The sequence below is a fragment of the Scatophagus argus genome, chromosome 13, assembly GCF_020382885.2.
Source record: "Scatophagus argus isolate fScaArg1 chromosome 13, fScaArg1.pri, whole genome shotgun sequence".
Classification (NCBI taxonomy): domain Eukaryota; kingdom Metazoa; phylum Chordata; class Actinopteri; family Scatophagidae; genus Scatophagus; species Scatophagus argus.
Window position 1 is genome coordinate 17,700,870 of NC_058505.1, and position 16,871 is coordinate 17,717,740.

General features: G+C 41.2%; 5 protein-coding genes across 7 annotated transcripts; 2 read left to right on the forward strand and 3 right to left on the reverse strand.

The window, feature by feature from the left end:
• The first annotated feature begins 428 nt into the window (after nucleotides 1-428).
• On the forward strand, nucleotides 429-4,155 carry LOC124069434 (UDP-glucuronosyltransferase-like). Its single transcript, XM_046408600.1, has 9 exons — nucleotides 429-1,055; nucleotides 1,787-1,850; nucleotides 1,915-2,063; nucleotides 2,323-2,450; nucleotides 2,698-2,791; nucleotides 2,929-3,054; nucleotides 3,133-3,220; nucleotides 3,325-3,544; nucleotides 3,718-4,155. The coding sequence occupies exons 1-9, from the start codon at nucleotides 522-524 to the stop codon at nucleotides 3,986-3,988; spliced, it is 1,674 nt and encodes a 557-aa protein (XP_046264556.1). The 5' UTR covers nucleotides 429-521; the 3' UTR covers nucleotides 3,989-4,155.
• ndufb3 (NADH:ubiquinone oxidoreductase subunit B3) lies at nucleotides 4,116-6,219 on the reverse strand. The gene is made up of 3 exons (XM_046408606.1): nucleotides 6,074-6,219; nucleotides 4,453-4,581; nucleotides 4,116-4,354 (listed from the first exon to the last, which is right to left on the reverse strand). The coding sequence occupies exons 2-3, from the start codon at nucleotides 4,578-4,580 to the stop codon at nucleotides 4,204-4,206; spliced, it is 279 nt and encodes a 92-aa protein (XP_046264562.1). The 5' UTR covers nucleotide 4,581; nucleotides 6,074-6,219; the 3' UTR covers nucleotides 4,116-4,203.
• A 215-nt stretch (nucleotides 6,220-6,434) lies between these two features.
• On the reverse strand, nucleotides 6,435-8,981 carry pecr (peroxisomal trans-2-enoyl-CoA reductase). The gene is made up of 8 exons (XM_046408605.1): nucleotides 8,822-8,981; nucleotides 8,274-8,407; nucleotides 8,006-8,171; nucleotides 7,839-7,920; nucleotides 7,648-7,744; nucleotides 7,447-7,557; nucleotides 6,873-6,984; nucleotides 6,435-6,787 (listed from the first exon to the last, which is right to left on the reverse strand). Exons 1-8 carry the CDS (start codon nucleotides 8,931-8,933, stop codon nucleotides 6,705-6,707), a joined length of 897 nt encoding a protein of 298 aa, XP_046264561.1. The 5' UTR covers nucleotides 8,934-8,981; the 3' UTR covers nucleotides 6,435-6,704.
• Nucleotides 8,982-11,040: 2,059 nt separating this feature from the next.
• Nucleotides 11,041-13,418, reverse strand: rpl37a (ribosomal protein L37a). The gene is made up of 4 exons (XM_046408911.1): nucleotides 13,289-13,418; nucleotides 12,374-12,502; nucleotides 12,174-12,256; nucleotides 11,041-11,207 (listed from the first exon to the last, which is right to left on the reverse strand). The coding sequence occupies exons 1-4, from the start codon at nucleotides 13,289-13,291 to the stop codon at nucleotides 11,144-11,146; spliced, it is 279 nt and encodes a 92-aa protein (XP_046264867.1). The 5' UTR covers nucleotides 13,292-13,418; the 3' UTR covers nucleotides 11,041-11,143.
• cfap410 (cilia and flagella associated protein 410) lies at nucleotides 12,639-16,818 on the forward strand. Of its 3 annotated transcripts, none has more exons than XM_046408910.1 (9): nucleotides 12,639-12,959; nucleotides 13,703-13,789; nucleotides 13,905-13,923; nucleotides 14,061-14,107; nucleotides 14,252-14,481; nucleotides 15,166-15,316; nucleotides 15,422-15,521; nucleotides 15,615-15,835; nucleotides 16,195-16,818. In XM_046408910.1, exons 2-8 carry the CDS (start codon nucleotides 13,713-13,715, stop codon nucleotides 15,777-15,779), a joined length of 789 nt encoding a protein of 262 aa, XP_046264866.1. In that variant the 5' UTR covers nucleotides 12,639-12,959; nucleotides 13,703-13,712; the 3' UTR covers nucleotides 15,780-15,835; nucleotides 16,195-16,818. The 3 variants fall into 3 exon arrangements, with proteins under 3 accessions (XP_046264866.1, XP_046264865.1, XP_046264864.1); XM_046408909.1 differs by lacking the exon at nucleotides 12,639-12,959 and adding an exon at nucleotides 13,478-13,616; XM_046408908.1 differs by lacking the exon at nucleotides 12,639-12,959 and having other exon boundaries at nucleotides 13,548-13,789.
• The last annotated feature ends 53 nt before the right edge of the window (nucleotides 16,819-16,871 follow it).

Consider the following 16,871-nt stretch of genomic DNA (forward strand, 5'->3'; position numbering starts at 1 on the left):
GGACCAGTGGACCTGTCTGACAAAATAATGCTGTTTGAAAATGTCACAAGTACAGCAAAATTTGTAGTATAAAGAAAAACTTTATTGTCGTGCTAGAAATCTCCAATCTTATAGAGAGACTGCATGCCATTTGGCTCTACAATGAGCACTGTTTCCTGTTGTATAAAATACTGCCCTTTCCTCCACTGAATTTTTCTGTGGTCAGTCAGGTGAAGTATCAGTTGTGGTTGTGTGCTTTCTTCTGTGAATAGCAGCAAAGTAAATTACACAGTAATGAACTCAGAGGTAGTCCCATATCACCAAGTACTGCAACTGCCGCTCATATTTAAGTGAGGACTTTGAACACACAGACAGCTCTGCTAATTCACCAAAGAATTTCAACAATTGGTGGGGGGTGGGGGGAGTGGTTTATGGGAGCATTAAGGGGACAGAGAAGATGGTACGTCCCCTTTCCTTCACTTTGCCCTAGCCTTTTCTCTCTGCTGGATTAGGTGAGCTGTAGACACAGAGGAAAGTGAACAATGTGGACAGCAGTGGTATTTGCGTTCCTGCTGCTAAGTATGGATATGCAGGTGAGCGATGCTGTAGATAAGACAAGGGGGTCTGTGGCAGAAAACTCCAGGCCACAAAAGGAGAAGAAGACAGGAGAGGCTGAAGGCAACGACATCAATCCAGCAAGTAAGACAGCTTCCTCAGGTTTCGTGGGCAACCTGCTGGTGGTACCTGTAGATGGAAGTCACTGGGTGGATGTAAAGGCCCTTGCACAGGAAATGGGTCGCCGTGGACATCGGGTCACAGTGGTAATGCCGGAGATCAGCATGAGGATGGGTCCAGGGAAACACTACGACACCGTAACCTATTCTGTTCCTTATGACAGGTCTCTTATTGACTCTATCATGGCCACGACCAAGGATGTAATGCAAAAATCAACACAGTCTTTCACAGAGAAGATAAGAAAACGATTCTCACATATTCAAAAAATTACAGGCTTGATTCACTCCACTGCAGAAAGCCTACTTTTCAATGACAGTCTAATCTCGCAACTGGCACAGCAGGTGAGTATAAATACAAAGGATTAATACAAAATCAGGATCAGGTGTAAAATTCAAAACAATAGCCTTGCACTTTTTATTAAATATGTGATGCATTAGTTTAAACCGTGTATACTATTCTTGGACTACTTTTAGGTTGCTGTAAAGGATTTCATCATATTGTGAAGTGTTTATGTTATTGCAGCCGCATATCTACTGAAACTGGGAGAGGCAGAGGAATTATTCACATTCTTAAGTACCCTGTGACCCATATATCATTATATATGATATTATTATTGTGGTAATGCTGTTACAGCAATGTGTAAGTATCATTTTATTGTCGTAGCTGGTTGAGGTGGAGCTCAGTCTAAATACTGCTGTGATAATACATCATAATTCACAAGTTGATTTTACATTTGCATACATACCTAGGGGTCGGGACTCGAGACATATCTAAGAGGTGATGGGATGATTAATGACTACCATATGACAAATTTAAGGCAAAAATGTCTAAAATGATAAATGGAGTGGAGTAAAAGATACGAAATTTGCCTTTGAAATGTAATGGAGTTGAAGTAGAACATAACATCAAATGGAAACTTTCTTTCCACCACTGTGTTGGAGAAGGATGGGATGTTGATGCAAAAACAGTGAGACATCCTCCTTCTCTTCTGTATTTATCAGTGCATGAATGTAGGAGGAAAGGTGTCGTATTGGTGTTTAAAGTTTACCCCTTTTTATTTTCCGGCCTGCAGGGCTTTGATGCTGTCCTAACAGATCCCTTGGTGCCCACAGGCTCCTTAATAGCTCGAAAATTTGGTAAGTTCTGCCTCACTTGGATCATTTGTGTTCTTTCACATTTTCTCACCTGAATCATTTTCAGGTATCCCCACTATTAATCTGCTGAGGGGAATTCCATGTTCATTGGATATGAAGTCTGCAGGTTGCCCATCCCCACCCTCGTATGTGCCTCGTTTCTTCACTGGATACACTGATAAAATGAATTTCAGGGAGAGGACTTTCAATACTTTGGTGAGGACTTCTACACAAGGGTGACTATGTTTTTTCTTCTGTAGAATAAAACTCTACTTCATATTTCTTTTTTCTTCCCTTATCTATCCCATAATTCCACAGAGTTATGTCACTGAGTTTGACTCTATAACAGGAGCCCTTTATGTCTTTTGTCCCACTTTATCCTAACTTCAAAATCACATGGCCCATGATATCCTTGTTAAACCTACGGTTCAGGTTAAAATGTAACGCATTGTTCTGCTTTGTCTCTGACCTACAGGTGGCTCTGCTGGAGCCACTGATGTGCAGACTGCTGTACTGGCACTTTGATCACATAGCCAATCATTTCTTGGGAGAGGAGGTGGGCATAACTGAAGTGTTGTCAGAGTCTGCTATCTGGCTGCTGAGGTAATATGTACAGAGGTTATATAGTGTAGTGTAATGCTTGGAAGTTTACACAATAACCCAGACTATGCCGTGTGCGTGTACTTGCACACATAACGTGTACTATAACATAATAAATGGAGAGAGAATATAATCAAAACATACTTTTACCATTACTGTTTTTTCATGCCTCCAAATCACACTGAGAGAAAAAAATCTTAGAATGTTTGTTTCATATTCAGATAAATACTGTGATATTGTATTTAAACAGAACTGACTTCACACTGGACCTCCCACGCCCTCTCATGCCTAATATAGTACTAGTTGGCGGAATCAACTGTGACGTGAGAAATCCTCTGCCTAAAGTAAGACCCACTTCTTTTGGATTTAGTTGTTTTTTTCTTTTACTTCCGCCTCATTTTATTTCACTGCTGTCATTGAAGGGAGAGAGAAAAGATAAGAGAAATCAACACCAGACCCAACTATGCGTATGTTTTCACAGGATTTGGAGTCCTGGGTGTCTGGAGAGCATGGGTTTGTGGTCTTCACTCTGGGTAGCATGATTTCAGACATGCCAGAAGAGACAACCTCCATCTTCTTAGATGCCTTCAGACAGATTCCTCAGAAGGTACAGAAATATAGAGACATACATGAAAAAGCATTTCAAATCAATGCATTAATCAATAAATGACACTCATTTTGATAGGTAATATGGAGATACACTGGGCAGGTTCCTGGCAGTGTCCCAGAAAATGTGAAAATAATGGAATGGGTGCCTCAGAATGACTTGCTAGGTCCGTAAACCCACTGTGACACATCATGACATGTGAAGCACACTCCCCAAAACTCAGCCATGATGTCATATTACATCTGACATCTTTTTATGTCTGCGCGTTAGCACATCCTGGAGCTCGGGCTTTCATCACTCACGCTGGCTCACACGGAGTCTTTGAGGGACTGTGTCATGCTGTTCCCATGGTGATGGTGCCCATCTCGGGCGATCAGCCGGACAATGCGCAGAGGCTGGCGATCAGAGGAGCAGGAGTTGTGCTGGATGTCTTATCCATCACTACAGAGAGCCTTCTTCAGGGGCTGAATGACATCATCAATGACACAAGGTGAGGGGGTCAGAGGGTCGCTCTCAGTGAAGCTCCCAGTTATGTCAGAATAAAGAAGCTCTTTAAATCTTGGTGCCTTCTTATGATCAAAACATGAAAGAAATCTGTCTTCATACCATCTCCTTCACTCAAATGTTGTATTCTTCACTTGTCATCAATCTGTTTATGCTCAGGTATAAAGAGAACGTGCAGAAGCTGTCAGCTCTACATAAAGACCGACCAATTGACCCACTTGACCTTTCAGTGTACTGGACAGAATTTGTGATGCGGCACAAAGGAGCAAAACACCTCAGACCTGCTGTCCATGACCTCAACTGGTTCCAGTACTTCTGCCTGGATGTAATAGTGCTACTGGGTTCCATACTGCTGATTTTTGTAGTATTGACAGTAAAATGCTTGAAACTATGCCTCCGTTACCTGATCAGGAAGATCAAACAGGACTAAACTAGCACTAGGTACACTTTCATCTCAGCAGTAGTACTGTATGTTAGGGGAGATTAAAAAATGAATCACTGAAATAGTAACATAAAGTTATTATGGTTTACAGGTAAGAAGAATAAGAGAAGCCATGTGGTGATCGAATAAACATTTAATAAACAGAAAATACAAGATATCATTAGACTCCATCACAGTCTGGGCTTGAGGGACAGAGATGAACATCAGTGGCCTCCCTTTTTTGGGGGGAAAAGCGTGTACTCTACAGCCAGAGCAACAGTAAAGGCGGCAAAGCCCCACTTGAATCCTCTCAGCAGCACATCAGACAGAGTCACAGCACGAGCAAAGCCGCCTGAGTATCTCCAAGCCTCGTTACTGCAGACAGAGAGCAACAGGAGAAGAAGATAGGCAGCAGGGTCAGAAATAAGAATAACAAATTATTAGCTGTATCTCATGTATGCATAAACACTGACCGAGCCCACGGATCCTTGAGGCCCCTGGCTGCCAGCCTCTGCTGTGTGAACTCCAGTGGTGTTCCTTTGGTCGTCCACTGCCGCCAGTCTGGCATGGACATCTTGCCGTGGCCGTGGTCACCTCCCATGCTGAAAACAGACACAGATAAATGCATATTGGCAGTGGTAGATTAACTTTCCCTTAGCTTAAATGGTAACCACCTCATTTCGTTATAATTTTAATTGATAAAATCTGAGATACATCTGTGATTAGAGTCACAGAAAAATGCAATGTTTAAAGCAAAGGGGAAGTATAAGACACACAATAATATATGTCCATAATCCATAAAGGCTAGTCAGTACAGACACAAACATATTGCTTCCAGTGAAAAGTGAAGAAAAGTTTCACAAGAAGCACAAATTGTTGCCTAAGTGACAACTAATTACTCTTTGGTTTTTGTGCAAACATAACCCAGAAAATGAGTCAAAACTGTTTCACAGTGAACTTACTGATCAATGTGCTGATTATCCCCTGTTCTACAACCCTGATTGCAAAAAAAGTTGGCATGATGTACAAAATGTACGTAAAAAAGATAAGATAAGATGAACTTTATTGATCCCGCAGTGGGGAAATTCACTTGTTGTGGCAGCTCACAAGGACAGAATAGAGTGCAAAAAGCAAACAGCGTGCAAAAACAGTTACAAAACATATAGAGATAATAAATGAACAATGTTCAAGTAAACACAGTACAGCTATGTACAAGTTCGCATAAGGGAGGAAACGAGGACTAGACTGTTGAGTTGTACAGTCTAACCGCAGTGGGAATGAAGGAGCTGCGGTAGCTCCTTCCTACACTGAGGGTGTAGCAGTCTGCAGCTGAAGGAGCTGCTCAGAGCCTCCACTGTCTGACGCAGAGGACGAGAACAGAATTCAGTCAAATGAAAACTACGATTGAGTGTTTTGAGAATGTGCCTTTGAATTTTTTCTGATCAAAACTTATTTCCAATTTTATTTCACAAACTTTACCTACAAAGATTCTGGCTAGTTTAGTTGAATGTTACTTCACAAGTTGGTCCAAACTCTAGTTTTCTTAACTAAGGCAAAATCATGGAGTTTTGTTACAACCACTGACACTTCATACAGATATATCATTGGTAACATAAATTATTCTTTATACATTGTATACAAAAAAGAGTAATCCAAAATTTTGGAAATACTGTTCCAAATAAATACCCAAAGAAACGAACTTGTCGCTGTCCTGTTGACATTAAGCCTGCTAGATCTAAATTGCGTTAAATGTTAATGAATATTTGACACTTGCCTTAAATTATCAGTGGCTGGCTACTTTGATCTAGTCATTGTCATTGATTAAATAACTTGCTTACCTAAAATAAATGATCGCTTCGTACAAAATGAATCTAAATGTTGATGAATCAAAACCGTATACAACCGCTATGTAGCAATGGTTTCCTGAGCTAGCACGACGTTAGCTAATTAGGTTCTCTCGTAGGATAAATAAAGCGTGGATCCTAGGACCAAGGATATGCGCTTTAGCCTGTGTAAAGACAGTGTTGTCACCACTGAAAAGGAGCAACAAAATCTGTGCCAAAAATTTAACATGTTATTACAAAAACACTTTACCTGAGTGGTTTGTTGTGACCTCTGGTTCTCCGGGACTCAAGGTACGACAGTAAATTTGTTTTACGGCAAAACTACGGCACGCCTTTTGGGACGAAATACCGAAGCGTCTTTTTCAAGGAGATCGGTGGGACGCTTTTCTTTTTTGGAAACCAGAATAATTACAGCACAACACTTTCATCCATCACCAGTACAAGAATATACTTATTTATTATTATTTATCTTTGTACTTTTTTTAGTTATATAATCTCTCAGCCTCGAATCATTTGCAGTCATGTTCCTAATTTGATTCATATGTGTTTTTTTATCAGTGTTTGTTGTCATTTCTGATGTTTGCTTCTATTTGAAAAGATTCAGGTAGTAATTGTGTTTAAGAACACTTTATGTTTATTCACAGGCTTACAAATTCATTGGGAAAAATAATTACACATATTCTAGCAGATTATACCACATCTCATCATGCAAGAAACTAATCTGACACTTGGGTTTCTATTAATTACACACAATGATTTACATGATTTTCATAATAAATCACATCATCATAAGACCATCATGGTGTCATGTTGCTTTGACAGTACTTGAGATGCCTGTACAGCTGTATATGTCCATAATGCTAGCTGGCCACAAAAAGGAATTAGAGCTTGCTTTGTGGCTTGAGCAGGTCATTCAGAGCATTCAGGTTCTCCCCTTCTGGAGCTTCAGGCCACGCACTGTGGTCTGAAAACGAAAACAACAACAACACCACAGAAATTCAGTATATTATGAAGACTGCAGTGTGGATGTGTTAGTAAGATGTACATACTCGGTATCTCCCACATCGAATGGTACAGACTCTGTCCTGCATCAACCCTCAGAGTGGCTCCAGAGATGTACGATGCAGCAGGAGAGAGCAGGAAGCACACTGCAGATGACACCTGGACACAAACACACAGTAAACCAATCCAAACAGTCTCAACAGCACAATACACACACACACAATACACACTCTATATCAATTTCTCTTAAAGTGTTTTCTATTTAAAAGGGCATGACTGCCTGCCTCATGACACCCACTGTCCTTCCCTTACTCTGTGTATTATGTATATACTATGTGCCGTGGCTTGTCTTCCAAGAAAACATTTCTTAGTATCGCGTGACACTCGCTGCAGTGAGGGGTTTTGGACTTCCCATTATCGTACAGTTGAATGTGATATTAATTAAACAACTGAATAGGACATTTTTCTGAAAAAAACAAATACTGTCAGTATTTTTATATCATTTTGCTTGTGTTTTACTTCCCAGAACAATGCAATGCATATTTAAAAGACTAAATATTACAAAGCTGCTTTGAGTGCCTTTCCTTGAGGTATTGGTGGTGTCACTACATAGTTACACACCTCTTCTGGTACTCCCAGCCTCTTTGCAGGGCTAAACGGAACAGACATCTTAAAGAGACTTGACCCAAACTCCTTGTAGTTCTCCATTGCAGTTTTGGAAAAGATTGTGCCCTGCAGTGAGACAAATGCACAGACTTGAAATGACTACACAATTAATGACCTCCAACGCCAACTGCACCTTAACTCATGACCTGTACTTACAGGTGCAACAGAGTTGACTCGGACTCCTGAGGCTGCCCACTCGATGGCCAGACTCTTTGTCAAGTTGTCCACTGCTGCCCTCGCTGCTCCTGTGTGGCTGTCAGGAAGAGCACATGTAGTGTTTCTACCAACAGGAAGAGAGTGAGTGAACTGTGAATTTGTGTGTTGAGTTGGTCGTTGGTGCTGCTTACGCCATCCCTGGGAAGCCTTTCCACATGTCAGCGATGATGTTCACGATCACACCTCCATGCTGTTTCATCCACGAAGTGTAGACTGTGATTGGACAGAAGAGCAACAGAGTCACACTGAGCATTTCAGCAAACACACACTGAACATGTGTTAGCCGTCTGCATCTTACCTTCCTGGCAGCAGTGGAAGGTTCCAGTCAGGTTGGTGTCTATCACAGCTTTCCAGCCTTTAGAGGACATGTGCTCTGCTGGGCTGGTGAACTGTCCTCCTCCATTGTTCACCAAGAAGTCTATCTTACCGTACTGCTTCAACACTGACGACACAAGGGTCTTCACCTGTCGCACAGGGAATCAAAACAAGATGTCATGATGACAACAGGAGATCCCGCCCCGACAATACGAAACAGTCTCACAGGGTGAAGGTGTGTGTAGGCCCACCTCATCCTGGTTTCGGATGTTACACTTTATAGGAGTGACACATGCAGGGCTGGAGGAAGGGATTTTTTGTCTCATCTGCTGAGCTGCTGCCTCCAACCTCTCTGCATTTCTACTGGAGATCACCACATTGCAACCTGAAGACAAAATAGTTGATCAGAATCAGAATTCATTTATTTATCCCCGTGAGTGAATGTATTTTGTACGTCGCATTCCATGTGCATGGCGCACTCAGTGGGTGAAGACATCCAAAGGTAAACCGACTTCATCGAGGTGTTGCACCAGTTTGTGTGACTTATCAGATTCTGTCACGTATTGGGGATTTTATTTCCACGCACTGTAAATCACATGCTTCTAGATAGCAGTAACCAAACGTCGTGTCTTCACAGCATTTAAAAAGTGTAAATTTCAAGGCCTTCAGTGGTCTGACATGTTTAAACAGCACTTCTATCTGTGTCGAAGTTCACTTGGCTCTTGTTGTTAGTCAGCTACTGTTCGTTTCAGACTGTGATATAATCATTTCTGTTGAGCCTACACACCGGATCACTCACCCAGCTCCAGCAGCTCCGCGGAGATGGCTTTCCCGATGCCGGTCCCGCCACCCGTCACTACTGCAACTTTGTGTTTGAACAACCCCGGTTTGAAAACACTGGACGCCGCCATACTTGTTTCTTGACTCTATTGAATAGAGGCCACTCTGCGCCGCCTGGTGGACACGGTCGGTGTTACAATACACTCTGCGCCCCCTGGTGGACACGGTCGGTGTTACAATGCTTTTACAATGATGCCATCTTCAGTTTTCTGGATTCGTGTTTCTTAGTACATTCAGTATGAAAGAAAGTGACATATCTTGTCATTGGAGGGAACTCACTCCAACGAAATTCGTTCTCTGCATTTAACCCACCCAAGTGACGTGCACACACACACAGCAAACCCGGGGCAGTGGGCGACCGCGTGCAGCGCCCGGGGAGCAGTGGGGGTTAGGTACCTTGCTCAAGGGTACCTCAGCCATATCCACCGGTACGGGTCCGACACCCTAACCGCTGATCCACGACTGCCCATTATATACTTGTTAATACGATACATTCTGTGTAAAACACTGCATAAACAAGTAGCCAGTTTTGGTGTGTCTTCGTCTTTAAACTTATGTCATGGACATTCAATGCAGTTGCAAAATGACTTTTAAACCAACTTTTCGGGGCTTCAATTTCTCATACTGTCTTCTGTTTTATATAATATTGTAGACGATGGGACATGTTTCAGTCTTATTGTTACTCATAAACCTAAGGGGTTGAGAGTATAGATATAATATAATATAGAGTAACAGGCCTACATATGGTCTCTGAGTTGCTTTCTTAAATTTGTCTTAATGCAACTTGTTGTTTGTGTGTGCGCTTCATATTGGTAGTATCTGTCAAATACGTGTCCTGTGGGTTGTATACACACATATGCATTCAATGTACATAACTGCTCTCCTCATGTATATAACCTATCATACCATTTGCATTTCAAACACTCAACTTGTATATAGATACACACGTTTTTGGTCATTGGTTTTTACAAGGATAAAAGAGAATTTGCGAGCTTGAAAAAATTGTGTACAATGCACTGAAATACATAAATGAATTCAAAATGACTCTATACCAAGTATGATGCTTAACAACTTCCTTTATACACACCTACTTTTTTATACCTACATACTGTATGTATCTTTGTTTAGCCTCATTGTCCTTGTTTTCAAGCCACATGTCCTTCTATCTTTCTGTTCTTAAAAAAACACTGGGAGCAACTTAAAACTGAAGCAAAATTCCTCATGTATTCACATACTTAGCTAATAAAGTCAATTCTGATTCTTACAACATTTCAAATTAGTTCAGCAAGTGCCATCAATGACACACAGAACCTTAACTGGTTTTGTTCTGGTCTACTTAAAGCATCTCAAGCACATTAAAATGACAGCACTCTGCAGCATAGTCTGTATGGCACTATATTGACTCCTTATAGTGTTAATAGACCGGTCACTGCAGTGACATTTAGGTGTGCTCATTACCACAAGAGAGCATGTACAATAGGTAGAGTCGAGAAACTGTAGTTGGAATACAGCCATTACATCCGTGTCTAGCAAATCAAAACATCTGCTGTAAAGGGTCTGTATTATATTATACATATGTCACATTGAAGCTCTGCAGAACCAGTGTCCCAAATGCCCATTTATAATTTCAACAAGCATATGGTGCATTACTGGGCTGTTCAAATAAATAATTTTATCAACCAGCAGAGGAAACTGTGGGGTATTAAAAATACACCACCCAATGCCTTTATTGGAGTCAAAGCCCATGCATATCTAATCATCTAAAACAGGCATCTCAAACTGGTCCACAGGAGGGCCGGTGTGGCTGCAGGTTTTCTTTCCAACCAAGTAGCAGCACACCAGACTTGACTCATTTAAACAACTGATCTCCGTCTTCAGACAGTTGATTGGTCAAACGGTGTGCTCTTGGTTGGTTGGCACAAAAACCTGCAACAAAGTTTGAGATGCCTGATCTAAAAGAAACCAGTGCAGTTGTTTAATGCCAGGAAAAGTGAGGCCAAGATAGCACCTTTCTTATGCTGTAGCACCATTACACCTACTAATGTGTTAGGACAGCTGCACTACTTCTGATGGTGAAACTTTCTCACAGATTTGGTGAGACATAATCTTGTAGTTAAGGCCCACAAGTTTAGATTTCACTACTACATTTAACAGAGGTACAAAAACACAAACAAAGAATTCCGCTCCAGACCGCTTTATTTTTGGATGTTGAGGCCATGTCCAGGTCGGTTAAATTATAGAAAACAAAGTCCCAAATCCACCAGTGATCATCGCACTTGGTTTACTGGTCCTTCAACTCCTTCAGTCTCCTGATTGCAGACTTGACAGTGACAGCAGAAGTTGTGCTGCAAAAGACAAAAGAAAATCATACTCAGTGGATGTATTATAATGAATACTTCCACAACCTGAGATTCCACATATCTATGACCAGAGAAGGTTATTGATTCAATGCAAGCTCTTTCCTCAAACAAAGTGTCAAGAAATATTTGTGTTGCAGCCACTTGCAGTTATGCAAATTAATCTATTATTATTACTGAACTCCAGTAGGTGGCTAGAAAAACCACTTTAATTACAAATGCATATTTGTGGCTTAGCAAGGCCATGACTAGTTTCAGGCAATCCACTGGATGAATTACAGTTCTCACCACAGGCACTGATGTGAAACTTTCCTATGCTTGAATGAATATACTCTTCTCCAGCTTGTCACTGTTTACCTCCAGCTTCTAAAGTGAAAAATGTGGCAGCTGCTCCAGAGAAGCCAGATGCTGGGTCATGTGTTATAGTCACAAAGCCTAGCCTAAAAAGTTGAGAACAAGGTTCTTGTCTGGAGCCCTTGGGAGGTTAATATTGGAAATATCGACCAGCTTTTTAGTGGGCTAATTAAATTCTTGAGTAAATGTTTCAAATGTTTAGTAAATATCAGGCTACATACTGCAGTCTAGATGTGTAAGACTGATGTAGACAGAGTAGGGAAAAGGGCCCCTGATGAGCCAAAATTAATATTGCCTATACAAATTCAACAGATGAATCGCTAATATTACATGTATATAACAGTGATAGCATTTGAAGCTTTAAACAATACTGAAATATAAAATTACATCAAGCTATCTGTGAAAACAAGTTGTATGGCTGTGGCAAAAAAAAAGTGGAATCCTTGGGTGCAGCAGAAGACGCACTCCTCAAAATAAAATCACTTCTGATACTGGATACAAACCTATCCACAACAACAATCTTAGTTTGGATGATTGCGTTTCCAACAGATTCTGGTTGACAGAATTACTGCAAAGCAAAACAGAAACAACAAAACATACTTGTACGTCCAGGCGCCACCAGCCACTGTCTTCCTGCAGGACCCACAGTGCCAGATACCAACAGCCCTCCTCTTCATCTTGGTCTGCAAATATAAATAAAGCACATGATTAACTGTTAATAAAAAAAAAAACAGCTTTCCAAACAACAATGTAAATTAGTATCAGCACAGACTTAAGGTGTTTCCTAGAATTGTCCTCACCTTGCCACAGAAAGAGCAGGTGTATTTTGCATGCTGGCTGATTTCAATTTTCTTCACCATCTTCCTCAGCGACGCGCCATAACGCGTGCCATATTTACCAACGATCCCCACCTTCTTGGTGCGCTTGGCCTGTGGACAACATGAGCACACATTAAGACACATAATACAATGTACAGTTTTAATGCAAAGTTTTAAGTATTAACCAATTCTGATATACTGGTTAAGTATGTGACTGACATGTCTGCTACTTAATTTTCAGTTAGCATTGTTACTAGAGGGGTGAGGTAGAGCTGTAACCTTTTAGGGGCTCTAATACACCAGATAAATCCTTACACAGAGCCAATAAAATTCTAAGAATAAAATTCAACACGAGTGTATGGGTGGAAAAACATTGTTTCATAAAGTATTCAACACACTTTTTATTTCAGTGAGCTAAAATAACCAATAGAACCGGGGTGAATGAGCTCCTGTCACTGGCATAACCAGACAGCCTGAACTAGCCTCCTCTTATCATGCTAGCCATGTAGCTCACGTACACCAGTTAAACAACACTGGATCATGTGAGCCAACGACTACTTCTATTAAGGTACGAGCCGTACCTCTTCGCATTAGTGAAAAATTGCGGGTGCTCCAAAATTGTACGGAATTTTTAATTAAACAGCCAGCTGCGAGTCAATGTGACTAGTCTGCCCGGTTCTTGAACTCAGTGTGTATAGCAGTTGTGGCAGCCATTTCTGTCTCAACAGGACATGAAAACATCGTTTTTGCCGTTGACAAAATCGCAAAAGCTTCATAAATACCACTTAGGTCTAACAACAAAGGACACGACAAAGCATCCAAATATATGATTATATCATTTATAGCACTGCAAATGTCAGATTGACATGGATTAGAAAGGGGACATTCTCGGCTCACCATCGTTTCAGTGGAGACGTAGGTCCAAAGAGGGATTGCTTACCGCGCAGGCGCGATTTACCCTATCGTTGCATTATGGGACTTTGAGTTCTTTTGTTTTTTTTTTAACTACATAAAAATTAAACTACTCTTATAAGTCTTATGAAATAGTAAGTAATTTTGCCAAGCAGTAGCATTGCTGTTGCATTTATTAATTCTCGCGTGCGCGATTATTGAACAAAATAGTTATACAGGAATTATACAGGAAATGACTGTAACTAAGGACGCTTAGTGGATACGCGCATGCGTATTTATATGGTGGACGACAACATCCCAGATGAGTTGAAATGTTTGTCCATTTAGTCTGTTACAATGCAGCCTTTGTTGTTTGTGATCATATAGTGCTTTAAAATATCTTTATAACACATATCTTAGTTGATATGCCATGAAGCTAACACGGAAATTGGTTCTCGCTAAGGCCAAGGCCTCCGACTTGGAAAGCGTGAAGAAACTGAACTGTTGGTAAGTGTAAATTTAAACAGTAATTCTTTTGGTTGGCTTACGTGCTGATGGTCGAGGCTGACGGCACAGCTTCTTTTGTGTATCTCTAATGTTACTTTGTAATTCATTTTTGCAGGGGATGCAACCTGACTGACGTGAGTAGTCGGACATCATATATGCGCTGACGCCGATTTCATTTACTTTTTTACTCTTATTTTTATTGTTTCATTTGAAGTTATACACGTGTGTTGATGCAGTAATATAAGTGTTCCCTTGAACTCTGTCTTTTCAGATTTCAATTTTCTCTCAAATGGCCCACATTGAGGTGCTTACACTTAGGTTGGTCTATTTTGCTGTCTCTTTCACACTGACACGTTCACACACAGAGCCATGTGACTGTTAGCATTGATGTGATGCTGTTACACTAGAAACATTTGAGATGATCAAAGACGTAGGGGTGTTTTTCCTTTTCTCCCTTTGTAGCGTCAACAACATCTCATCTCTCTCTCCTCTGTCTGGCTGCCTGTCTCTGTGTGAGCTCTACCTGAGGAGGAACATGATTCCCTCCCTCTCTGAGCTCTCCCATCTGCGTCCATTGACACGTCTCAGAGTTCTCTGGTTGGCAGAGAACCCTTGTTGTGGAAATGACTCCAGCAGGTATCGCCTCACTGTACTGCGCTGCCTGCCTCGCCTGCAGAAGCTCGACAACCAAGGTGAGGGTGCAGTCGTTTCATTTTAGAAAAAAAGACTTTGAACAAAAGCATTCACACGATCGTGTTGAGCTGGAGCAAAATCCTGCATAGCTTTGGTATGTCGTAGGAAAGGAGAGTGAGGGTTAGCTAAAATGCTGAGCTTGCTATGTGAGTTCACAGTGTCAGCTCACATCAGCTCTACGCAGACAAATGTAAAACTCATATTCCAAATACATTTATGGTGAAGTTTTCAAATTGTTCTACACAAATTGTTCTTTGTTATGCACTAAAGATGTTCCTTGTATTCATCAGTATCATGTGAACATCTTAGTGTAGTGGTGTGAAAAAACTGCACCTTTCAATACAGAGAAGACACAAGAAATAATAAGTGTTTTCAAGTATACCTGTATACATGCTGTCTCTGGACAGTAATATTACATCTAATGCCTCTCATTTTGTTTGAAGGAAATCAGCTTGTGCCATCAAACATAAGATCTAGAGTCCCACTGGCTCAACTGAACAGACTAATTTTGGATTAATACGTGTTGTAGTGCTGTGTTTGTTTGTTATTTATGTGAAGCAGAGTGTCCTATGTGGATGCAACACAAACTTGAAAAGAATTATCAGATAACGGAGTGAAATCAAATCAAATTTCTGTCATGAAACACACTATGTGTATGATGTGTTGTGTTTATGTGAGTGCAGTGGTGACAGAGGATGAGATTGCATTAGCTCTCACAGAGGGTGAAGAGGTCACCACCCCACCAGGTAGTCTCCAAAACCAGCTTTCCTCCAATGGGCTTCAAGATGGAGAGACAGAGAATGACCCGCTCAACTACAACATGGAGGAAACCAAGTAATTCTTGTGGATTGACGTCAAGTAGAACAAGCTATGGCTGAAAACAGCCTGTCAGACCAATGCATGCATCTTAACAACAACACAACCTTCTTTTGTTTTTAGCAAAATCAGGGAAGAGTTGGGGATGAAGCCGCTTTCCAGAGACAAGTTTCCATCTCTGTCCTCCCCATCAACCAGAGAGAACAAACCACCGCCAAAAAAGGTATTTTCTGATGTTTGAACAATGCTCCCCCTTTAACTCAAACTGTTGCAGTATACTTCAAAACATGGAACATTTCTATTGATCACTTTTCAGACACACACTCTCGACGCAGTTCTGCTGCTGCTGAGGGACTTGGATGAAGAGGAGCTTCAAGTTGTACACACAGCTACTCAGAACAGACTCCAGACTTTCACAGTGGACTCCGAAGCGCTCAACAATTCACTGCAGACACAGAAAACTGCTGACATCCAACACTGAAATATTTCATAGCATGCACTCAGGGCCAAAACTCTCCCTCCCTCCTCTTTCCATGTCTAACCCAAGTCCATCCATCCATTTTCTATACCGCTTATCCATCACGCGGGGGAGCTGGAGCCTATCCCAGCTGACTACGGGCGAGAGGCGGGGTACACCCTGGACTGGTCGCCAGTCAATCGCAGGGCCAACACACAAAGACGTCTGTCTCACACTCACACCTAGGGGCAATTTAGAGTAGCCAATTAACCTAATGTGCATGTTTTTGGTATTGTGGGAGGAAGCCGGAGTACCCGGAGAAAACCCACGCAGGCACAGGGAGAACATGCAAACTCCACATAGAAGGGCCCAGACCGGGATTCGAACCTGGAACCCTCTTGCTATGAGGCGACAGTGCTAACCACTGCACCACCGTGCCCTAACCCAAGTCATTCTTTGGAAATCAGAAACAGCATCCCAATCAAGTGTAAACCCAGCATTATGTCACACATTGGTTTGTGGACTATTATTTTGAAACCTTGAGTTCGACATTATAGCTGTCAACATTTCTGGGTTTTTTTTTTTTTTTGGAACCAGAGGTGACCAAATTTGGGCAAGAGGGTGGAGCTGAGGGAGAATATGTATTGCTACATCTCTATCCTCATCAGATCTGACTGAGAACACACGTAGGAACTTGTCAGTGACAGTGGAGCCAAAGAATAGCCATCTTTATGGTCTATTTTAAATGGGACCATAATTTACAAAAATGCAAGCTGTATTGGCTTCACTTTTTAGACCTAGAAGCTCCATCCACTTATTGCACACTGTGATGCCAACAAACCCTATTTTACCCATCACCTTCTAATTGAATTATGCATGATGTTGTGATGTAACCTCACTGACTACTTTCACTTTTTTTTTTTCAAAATAATTTCCTTGGCTTTCTTTTTTTTTTTTTTTAAATAGCAGCCTACCTACCTGCCTTGTAAGAACAAAAGAATGTATGTTTTGTTAAATTTGAATATATTTCTGCAAGTAAAGAGATTAAATTACAATACATTAACTCCAAGTGCTGATTTTAATTATACATCAGCTGATAACAAGTATACATCGAAA